The 10,612-nt window shown below is 46.1% G+C and overlaps 1 protein-coding gene across 11 annotated transcripts in view; it reads left to right on the top strand.

The window, feature by feature from the left end:
• Window positions 1–9,034, top strand: part of pip5k1cb (phosphatidylinositol-4-phosphate 5-kinase, type I, gamma b) — an 80,221-nt gene extending 71,187 nt beyond the window's left edge. For 8 of the 11 annotated variants that reach the window (XM_077222126.1, XM_077222129.1, XM_077222127.1 and 5 more), the window contains 2 exons: window positions 5,238–5,321; window positions 8,200–9,034. In XM_077222126.1, the coding sequence (XP_077078241.1) occupies window positions 5,238–5,321; window positions 8,200–8,202 (87 nt within the window). In that variant the 3' untranslated portion in view covers window positions 8,203–9,034. The remainder of the gene's footprint in view (window positions 1–5,237; window positions 5,322–8,199) is intronic. The other 3 variants (XM_077222134.1, XM_077222133.1, XM_077222132.1) reach the window with 1 other exon arrangement.
• The last annotated feature ends 1,578 nt before the right edge of the window (window positions 9,035–10,612 follow it).

Here is a 10,612-nt window from a genome sequence, read left to right as displayed (position 1 = left end):
CTGAAACACATAGGCGCGGACCCAGGCCGGGGTCTCAGGATCACGTGAGAGTAAGCCGGCCCGAATTCCAGGCACGCTTCGTCAACGGAGAATGCGTTTAGGTCCCCTACCCTCTTGATGGAGGCCAGTGCAACCAGGAGCGCTGTCTTCATTGACAGGAACTTAAGCTCCACTGATTGCAGAGGCTCAAAGGGAGTACTCTGCAGGGCAGTTAACACCACTGAGTAGTCCCAAGAGGGAACGAGAGGAGGGCGAGGAGGATTCAGTGTCCTCGCTCCTCTCAGGAACCTGACGATCAGGTCGTGCCTCCCCAAAGACTTACCTTCAACAAAGTCATGTTGTGCAGCAATGGCGTATAGCGCATGTGTTTCAGGACGACATAGACTTTTAGGGTGGAGGGAGACAGCCTTCGCTCCAACCCATCTTGTAGGAAGGAAAGCACGACGCTGATCGAACATCTCCAGGGGTCTTCTTGGCGAGAAGAGCACCAGTTGACGAAGAGGTTCCACTTCAATGCGTAGAGGTGTCTCGTGGATGAAGCTCTAGCGGAAGTGATGGTAGCCACCACCGCTGGTGGTAGGGTACTCAAACCTGCCTCGTCCCATCCAGGAGTCACACGTGGAGGTTCCAAAGATCGGGACGGGTGCCATAGGGTGCCCCGTCCCTGAGAAAGGAGGTCCTTCCTCAGAGGGATCGGCCAGGGAGGTGCTGTCGCGAGGAGTACTAGTTCGGAGAACCAGGTCCGGTTGGGCCAGTAAGGCGCAACCAGAATGACCTGCTCCTCGTCCTCGACCCTGCGCAAGAAGGCTTACTGGGGGAAACGCATACTTGCGGCCCTGCGGCCAGCTGTGCGCCAGAGCATCCGTGCCGAGCGTGCCCTCGGTCAGGGAATAAAACTGGGCGCAATGGGTCGAGTCGTGAGAGGCAAACAGACCTATCTGTGCGTCCCCGAACTGGTCCCAAATCAGCTGAACCGACCGAGGATGGAGCCGCCATTCCCCCTGGAGGAGCCGCAACCGTGAGAGCTCGTTGGCTACACAGTTCCGAGCTCCGGGGATATAAATGGCATGAAGCGACCTCAGATGATTCTGACTCCATAAGAGGAGGTGGCGGGCGAGTTGCGACATACGGCGGGAGCGCAGACCACCTTGGCGGTTGATGTACGCTACAGTCGCGGTATTGTCTGATCGGACTAGTACGTGTTGGCCCTTGAGCACGGCCCGGAAGTGGCGCAGAGCAAAACGTACAGCCAGCAACTCGAGGCAATTGATGTGCCATAGGCGGAAGGGTCCTGTCCAGGAACCTGCAGCAGCACGTCCATTGCACATGGCGCCCCAGCCCGTGGAGGAGGCATCTGTCGTTACAACAACATGCCGCAAAGCTCGTTCCAAGGGCACTCCGGTCCGTAGAAAACTGAGGTCCGCCCACGGGGTGAAGGTCTGACGGCAGGTCGGCGTAACTGGTACTAGGAGGGTGCCGTGTTGCCATGCCCACCTCGGGACTCGGTCGGTAGCCAAAGCTGAAGCGGTCTCATATGAAGAGTTGCCGCGGCTGCAGATGCCATATGCCCCAGGAGCCTCTGAAATAATTTCAGTGGAACCACACTCTTGCCCTCGAACTGTCTCAGGCAAGTCAGCAGTGACTGCGCGCGCGCGCTCGCTCATAAGCTGCGCGGACATGGCGACCGAGTGGATTTCCATACCGAGAAAAGAGATCCTCTGCATGGGGCAGAGTTTGCTCTACTCCCAGTTGACCCGAAGGCCCAGACGGGCTAGGTGCCGGAGCACTAGATCCCTGTGTTCGCAAACCTGATCTCGAGAGTGAGCTAGGATCAGCCAGTCGTCGAGATAGTTCAGTATGCGAACCCCGTGTTCCCGAAGGGGAACAAGGGCTGCCTGGACGACCGTCGTGAAGACGCGAGGAGACAGGGCCAACCCGAATGGGAGAACCGCGTACTGATATGCCTGCCCCTCGAAAGCAAACCGCAGGAACGGTCTGTGTCGAGGGAGAATGGAGACATGAAAGTAGGCGTCCTTCAGGTCGATCGCTGCAAACCAATCCTGGGGCCGTACACATTTGAAAATACGCTTGGCAGTGAACATCTTGAACGGCAGCCTGTGAAAGGAGCGGTTCAGCACGCGCAGGTCCAGGATTGGCCGTAACCCACCGGTTTTCTTCGGGACAATGAACTACGGGCTGTAGAAGCCGGACCTCATTTCGGCTGGAGGGACAGTCTCGATCGCACCCTCCGCTCTCATGATAGGGGCATTGCCACCGACCAAAGTGGAGCGGACTCCCCTGAAGCGGGGAGGAGACTGAATCGCGTAGCTGAGCCTGACCGTTCGTGCGACCCAGCGGGACAGGTTGGGAAGCTCTAGCCAGGCTCCCAAGAACTGTACCAGGGGGGTCATGCGAACCACAGACTTCCCGTCGGTGGAGCAGCGAGGCGGAATGACTGTCCCGGACGTGGACGGCATAGTGGCCCAGTGTCGGGGCATAGTCATTGACCACGACCTGACAGAGGAGACCAGGGAAGGACGAACGTTCCAGGGGGGTCTGCTCTGCCAGGGGGCTGGCGACAGAAGGGGATGAGAGCGGCACGGTCCGGGGACGGCGCGTGCTATCATCTACGTCTGGGACAGAGGGGGACGAGGGGTGCACGGCTCGGAGGCGGCGCACCGTGTCATCCGAGAACTCTGTGTGCTCAGGGATGAACATGTCACTTCTTTAACCACATTAGGGTGCTGCCCACCAGGGGGTGAGCAGCAGGAAGTGGAAAACAAAGGATTCTCCCCCGGGGGAAGGAGTGGTCCTGCTACCATCTCCTGAGAAGTGACCATCATCCCTGAGCAGCCCGTCTCAGGAGCGCCGCTTGTCCCGGCATTTAGCGGGGGGCGGGGCAGAAGAGGGCTGTGGCGTCCCCCTGCGGCCTCCAGAGCCAGCCCGGGTGAACGGGCGGGGTGGGAGCCGCGGGGGGGCGCCTTCGGCGGTGGGCAGACTGAGGAATCTGAGCGGACGGCGGGGCCGTCGGGACAGAATATGCCTCAGTCTGCTCATTGGCGGTTGAGAACTGTTGTACAGCCCACAACCGCACCGCCTAAGGGCCGACCTAGGATATGAGGGTGTCGAGCAGACGGGTCCGCCGGCCATCCTGCACCTCGGACAGGTTAAGCCAGAGGCTTGAATGGTGAACATCACCTGACCCAGGGAGCGTGCGGCCACTCTCGTTGCTCGGTGAGCAAGGTCAGTGGCGACGCGCAGCTCGATGAAGAGCCCTTGTTCAGTCCTAATCTCCTGCATGTCCATGAGCCCCTGGGACAGGTAGACCAGCAGAATGGCCATGGCATGCAGTGAGGCGGCTGCATGTCCTGGGCACTATAGGATTTCGCCACAAGTGTAGACGAAAAACTACAGGCCTCGGACGGGTGCTTAGGATTGCGCCGAGAAGAAGCACTCTGAGGACACAGTTATTTTAGTACCACAACAGAGCGTTCAACCGGGGGACCCCAGTGTACCCATGGGCAGCGGCCCCGTGGAGGGGAGGAAGGGCGGAGAAGTTCAACGAGGGATCACTGGAAGACAAGGTCTTCGAGGATTTCGAGATCTCCTGATGCACATCCGGGAAGAAAGATATTGGAGTGGACACCGACAGGGTCAGCGGCCACACCCAAAAACCAATCGTGCAGCAGCGAGCGCACAGGACAGGGCGGAAGGTTCCACTCTAGTCCGACGCTCGCGGCGGCCCGGGAAATCATGGCTGTCATCTCAGGATCTGACTCGACAAATGCCATATGCACACCCGAAAGTGGCAGCACTGTCAAATCTTCACTTCCTGAAGATTCTAGCCCGCCCTGTGATGCTGCGATGGACAACAGATCCGATTCTGGAACGTCAAAGGAAACCCGCGGGGGTCCGAACTCGAAGACAGGCCCACGGGCGTCCCGTGATCTTTCACGGGTTGCGTCAATGAAGAGGGGGGCGTGGGGCACGGACGGATAGTCGGCGCCTTTGTTCGACACCAACACCCTCAGGTCACCCTGGCCACCAGCCGAAGTAGCACCTCATGTGGAGAGTGTTAGATCGGGGTTTGGATGAGGGGACTCTCGAGATCACTGAGTCTCGACCGTAATGACGCGATGGTCACGTTCCCGCGGGGAGAACGTGAGTCATCCACAAACGCTGCTCTAGCGTGATCAAGCCCAAGCACGCAGAGCAGAGAATGTGCCCATCAAAATCGGAAATGAGTCAACTGCAACCAGAAATGCACGGGCGAGCCGACTTTAAAAAGACGAGCGAGCTCTTTTGTGAGAGAAAAGAAACTCTGAGAGTGTTGAAGCGCCGTGGAGAAACACACTCACTGGCAAACCACTGCACAGATAAGCAGGAAGCGCTCACTCGCCGGGAGATCGCCGTCACACCAACACCAGAGAATCTCGCTCGTCTGTAAAGCTGACAGTTCAGAGATGGCTTGTGGATCGAAGGATTAACTTGGCTCCGAAGCGAAAACATATCTGCATGTTGCCGGCGTCTTCCTTTTATACCCACGAGGTAGGGCGGAGATACGCTATGCAAATTCCGCAGACCCATGGCATTTCTTTGCCATTGGCTCGTTTTGTAATACTCGAAGTTGATAGGCTTTCTAAGCGAAACCCCATTCGTCGTCATCCGACGTAACTCGGAGTGACAACGAAAGGGAACTCGATACTAAAATAACACTGATTGAGATGATATTATAGTTTTAATAATATTTTGAATGTTTTTAATTTTATATTTATTTTGTTTGTCATATTTATTGATTTATGTGGCTTTTTAAAATTTTATTTTATATTTTTATATTTCTTTATTTTACTTCATGAAGTTAAACTTAATTGAAAATGTGATACGTTTACATTTATTTTGTTATACTTAATGAATAAGCATTATTAAAGTTAATATTTATTTTTTTGCAAGTAACAAAATTATTATTTTATGGCTTTAGTTTTAGTTAAATGTTTAGTGTCATTATGAGATGTTATTGGTCATTCAAATATTGCATGCATACAGAAAATGTGCATTCTGCTCACTGTATACGTGTTGCATACTGTAAAAGCAGTGCGATAGCTTGTGTTCAATGTGCATTTACTGTTCTCTGTCGTTTATTCTTCTCACTAAGTGTAGTCACAGCATGTGTTTCTCTCTGTCTCTCTGTTTCATGCTGTCTCTCTGTGGTGTGTGTGTGTGTGTGTGTGTGTGTGAAGCCTCCAGAGGAGAGGAGCTGGATGTACTCGTCTCTGCATTACGGCTCAGAGCCTCAGACTGTGTCCGATGGGGAAAGCGACACAGTAAGTGTGTGTGTGTGTGTGTGGGGTTCAGACTAAAGCACTTAAAGCTGTATGAATATGCAAATGAGCCCCGCCTCCACTCACTCACTCAGCTCAGAGATCCACTCGTTGACGATCACATGTTGATCTGATTGGGGTGGTGATGCCGCAGTGGATAAGACACATGCCTTTGGTGTGAGAGAACCGGGTTTGAATCCACTGTGAGACACCAACGTGTCCCTGAGCAAGACACTTAACCCCTAGTTGCTCCAGAGGCGTGCGATCTCTGACATATATAGCAATTGTAAGTTGCTTTGGATAAAAGCGTCAGCTAAATGAATAAATGTAAATGATTGGTTACAAGGTAGTTTGTGACGTCAGAAACACCAGCGATTTCAAACCATGTTTTTGAGACTGTCTTTGGTTCACTGCAGTTTTAAGGAGAAAATACTCAGCAATGCTGTCGACTTATAAATTTACACATGATTTGTCTTAAAGCAAATCTGTCTCTCGGTGGTGTGTGTGTGTGTGTGTGTGTGTGTGTCTGTGTGTTAATATACTTTGTCTTAAAGCATATTAAAAACACCACATATAAACAACATTGCTCTGAGCTCGTTTCATGACGCCTGCAGCCGCTGTTAAGGACGAGCGTCTCGTTCAGCTTCAGCTATTTCCACATCTCATCTCACGTGTGTGTGCGTTTGTGTGTCTGTGTGTGTGTCTGTGTGTGTGTCTGTTTGTGTGTGTGTGTGTGTGTCTGTCTGTCGGTCGGTCGGTCGTGCGTGCGTGTGTGTGCACGTGCCTGTATGTGGGTCTGTGTGTGTGTGTGTGTGTGTGTGTGTGTGTGTTTGTGTGTGTGTGTGTGTGTGTGCGCCTGTGTGTGTGTGTGTGTGTGCGCCTGTGTGTGTGTGTGTGTGTGTGTGTGTGTGTGTGTGTGTGTGTTCGTGTGTGCGTGTGTGTGTGTGTGTGTTTGTGTGTCTGTCTGTCTGTCTGTCTGTCTGTCTGTGTGCGCGTCGTGAAATGTGGCTGTGTGCAAACAGTCCAAGGGCATGCTTATAGAGAAATCTCAAAATCTGAATGCAAGATTAGAGTTATTGCATCTTAAAGTGAAGCATGCTGAGTAAGTGAAGCATGCTGAGTAAGTGAAGCATGCTGAGTAAGTGAAGTATGCTGAGTAAAGTGAAGTATGCTGAGTAAAGTGAAGCATGCTGGGTAAAATGAAGTATGCTGAGTAAACTGAAGCATGCTGAGTAAGTGAAGTATGCTGAGTAAAGTGAAGTATTCTGGGTAAAGTGAAGCATGCTGGGTAAAGTGAAGCATGCTGAGTAAAGTGAAGTATGCTGGGTAAAGTGAAGTATGCTGGGTAAAGTGAAGTATGCTGAGTAAGTGAAGTATGCTGGGTAAAGTGAAGTATGCTGGGTAAAGTGAAGCATGCTGAGTAAGTGAAGTATGCTGGGTAAAGTGAAGTATGCTGGGTAAAGTGAAGCATGCTGAGTAAGTGAAGTATGCTGGGTAAAGTGAAGTATGCTGGGTAAAGTGAAGTATGCTGAGTAAGTGAAGTATGCTGGGTAAAGTGAAGTATGCTGGGTAAAGTGAAGCATGCTGAGTAAGTGAAGTATGCTGGGTAAAGTGAAGTATGCTGGGTAAAGTGAAGTATGCTGAGTAAGTGAAGTATGCTGGGTAAAGTGAAGTATGCTGGGTAAAGTGAAGCATGCTGGGTAAAGTGAAGCATGCTGGGTAAAGTGAAGTATGCTGGGTAAAGTGAAGTATGCTGGGTAAAGTGAAGCATGCTGAGTAAGTGAAGTATGCTGGGTAAAGTGAAGCATGCTGAGTAAGTGAAGTATGCTGGGTAAAGTGAAGTATGCTGGGTAAAGTGAAGTATGCTGGGTAAAGTGAAGTATGCTGGGTAAAGTGAAGTATGCTGGGTAAAGTGAAGCATGCTGGGTAAAGTGAAGTATGCTGGGTAAAGTGAAGTATGCTGGGTAAAGTGAAGTATGCTGGGTAAAGTGAAGCATGCTGGGTAAAGTGAAGCATGCTGGGTAAAGTGAAGTATGCTGAGTAAAGTGAAGCATGCTGAGTAAGTGAAGCATGCTGGGTAAAGTGAAGTATGCTGAGTAAGTGAAGTATGCTGGGTAAAGTGAAGTATGCTGGGTAAAGTGAAGCATGCTGAGTAAGTGAAGTATGCTGGGTAAAGTGAAGCATGCTGGGTAAAGTGAAGCATGCGGGGTAAAGTGAAGTATGCTGAGTAAAGTGAAGCATGCTGAGTAAGTGAAGCATGCTGGGTAAAGTGAAGTATGCTGAGTAAGTGAAGTATGCTGGGTAAAGTGAAGTATGCTGGGTAAAGTGAAGCATGCTGAGTAAAGTGAAGTATGCTGGGTAAAGTGAAGTATGCTGGGTAAAGTGAAGTATGCTGGGTAAAGTGAAGCATACTGAGTAAAGTTTGCCACATCATGTGCATGTCTGGATGGTGTGCGGTTTCTGAAATATGCATCTGTTCATTCTGTTATTTTTGGCCTATAATATGCACCCTTTTCCTCTACTGTAATATTTGTATATATATATATAATATATAGATAATTTAAAAAATACAATATGAAAGTCACTAAGAAGTTACAAAATTTAAGGATTTTAAGAAATGTTAATGCCAATAACATTTTACCCAATCATTAAATAATTCTAGATCGATGAACGTTTACATCCAGGAATAAATTCAAACTTACAATCAGGAATAGTTTGCCTTTTGCCAAGATGCATTTTTTAACATGATCACAGATACTGTTCTTACTACATACTCACTGTTTAAAATTATGTACTTGTATGTACATCGTAGAATTGCAATGCAGCCCATGTTTTTTCCTAACTTCAGTCTGTTTGTGTGTGTGTGTGTGTGTGTGTGCAGTAACTGATGAGAGCTCCTGCTGTGACGTGATCTGATCTCGACTGCTGAACCGATCTTCAGGATGTTTTCTGCTGTTCTGAGGAAGATCCAGTAAACAGAAAAACGTGTTCCTCTTCTGCTTGGGTTCCACGTCTCAATCGGTTCCCCTGAGGAGCGACGTTATCTCTCAGAAAACCCAGTGTGTGTGTGTGTGTTTGTGAACCCGTCCATCTCACCAGCATCGACTCCCGGGAAAAACATCTCGTCATTTTGCATTGCAAGTGTTGGACGACCCATAATGCACTTCTTCAGTCATTCCATGAACACAATCTGTCCGTTCCTCATCCGAACAACGTGTCGGCAATCCCGAAATCCGTGCATCCAGCATGGAGCTTTTGTCATTATGCAATATGAACTTTTCCCTGTGATCGCATGTAAAACATGATATATCTTTATTTTGTGGACGTCAGAGATTTTTCAGAATGGAATATAGTAAAAATATGCTGAAAAAAGATGTTTAAAAACATCATCCAGCTGTGAACTGAAGCCACACCAGATCTACGTCACGCGTCAATCAAGTCATGATTTATCAGTCCTTTTCTATATTTCTTTCTCTGTATTTATTCATAAGACAGATGAATTTTACTATAGATCATATTTTGGTCTGTTATACTGTTTTAGATCGTCATCATTAAAACATGGTGAATTCACTCTATCCTGATCAATACTGCAGAAAATCATTCATTTAATCAATATTTTTGTCAGTTTTCAAGTAAAATGCCTAAACATCTTTAAATCAAGACATTTGCTTGAGAATTGAAATTGGGTTTATATTAAGACTTTTTAAAAAGAAAAATTTGTATTACTTAATCTACTGGCAAATTCTTTATTTCTTATTTTAAGCTATTATTATTATTATAATTGTTAATAATAAAAATAGGTTTATTAAAAACATTATTAAGAAAAATCCATATTCTGTTCAAGGAATAGGAACATCCTCGTAATTTTATGGATGTCTATTATGACTTAATATATTTATAATTTAGTATAGATTTTTTGCAAATATGTTTTTTCTTATTTTAAGCTATTATTATTATTATTAATAAAATAAGTTTATTAAAAACATTATTAAGAAAAGTCCATATTCTGTTCAAGGAATAGGAACATCCTCATAACTTTATGGATGTCTATTACGACTTTATATATTTAAAATTTAGTAGTTTTTTTGCAAATAGATTTCTTTCTTATTTTAAGCTATTATTATTATTATTCCCAGTTAAGTATGAAAATATTTGATTCAAGATTTAAGAACATAAATGCATCTTATTTTAAGGATGCTTAGGAAATATTCATGCTTTTAGATAATTCTGTTGTTTTTTTCAAGCTATATTCCATTTCAAGGAAAAGTTATTTATTGTCATCTTTTATCTATGTAATTTTATGGATGTCTATGAAAACTTTTTTATATTTTATGTCTTTTTGTTGTTTTAAAGGCTAATTTGGGATTTGCTGAATCTCATAATCATGATTATCTGGTTCAGAACAGACATTTATATATACAAATATATATAATCAATCTCTTGAGGGAATGTTCCGGTTCAGTAGAAGTGAAAATGTACAGCATAAAAAAAATTGAGCCAAAACAAAACAAAAAACAACAACTTTACAGTAACTTAAAATAAAATAGAAAATGTACTGGAACTTTACAGACGAGGTTGAGTGAATTTATTTTAACACACATCAGCTCATGTAATGTTTTCAAGTCTTGTGGCAAAACTTTCAAAACTGTATTTTAATGTTGATCTTTATGCAACGCTCCATAGTCCTCCATTATAAGTGCATTCATGTAAATGTGTGTTTTTCTTTCAGTACGTTTTTATTGAACCTAAAACATTCAATTTGGATTTAGAATAAAATGACCTTATTTGAAAAGTGAAACATTAATTCTATCAAATTCGGTCCTTGTGTTCTCATTTCTCATCGGGCGAGTCTTTTTATAGTATACTGTACAATATGTTTTAAAGCATAATCATGTATTATATGTCTCTGCAGTAATAAGAGTTTTATTTTTGGGGCTGCATGTGTGTGTTTTGTCTGAGAGTTTGTCAGATACTGTAAAGCTCTAGTGTGTGTGTCTATGATCTACGCTCAATAACCCGTGTGTGTGAGTGTGTTTGACTGTATATATTTTTGAAAGCTCTTGCTGTACTTTATGCGTCATTTCCAAACTCTTCTCTCATGAGACTCAGTGCATGTGTACGATAGTGTGTGTAACCGTCCTGTGTGTTTGCACAGATCATTAGCTGGTAATGATGTAAAGATAAAAACTACAAATAAAGCCAATATGGAAAACACGTTTCTTTACATTGTTTTTTTGATTTTGCATTGAAATAAGATTGACATTATGTTTTTCTCTTGATGCGTCTGTTTCTCA

Source organism: Siphateles boraxobius, unplaced genomic scaffold, assembly GCF_051911475.1.
Source record: "Siphateles boraxobius isolate OS27281-9 unplaced genomic scaffold, OSU_SipBor_1 86, whole genome shotgun sequence".
NCBI lineage: Eukaryota > Metazoa > Chordata > Actinopteri > Cypriniformes > Leuciscidae > Siphateles > Siphateles boraxobius.
Note: the sequence above shows the minus strand (reverse complement) of the source record. Positions and strands in the feature narration are given on the sequence as shown.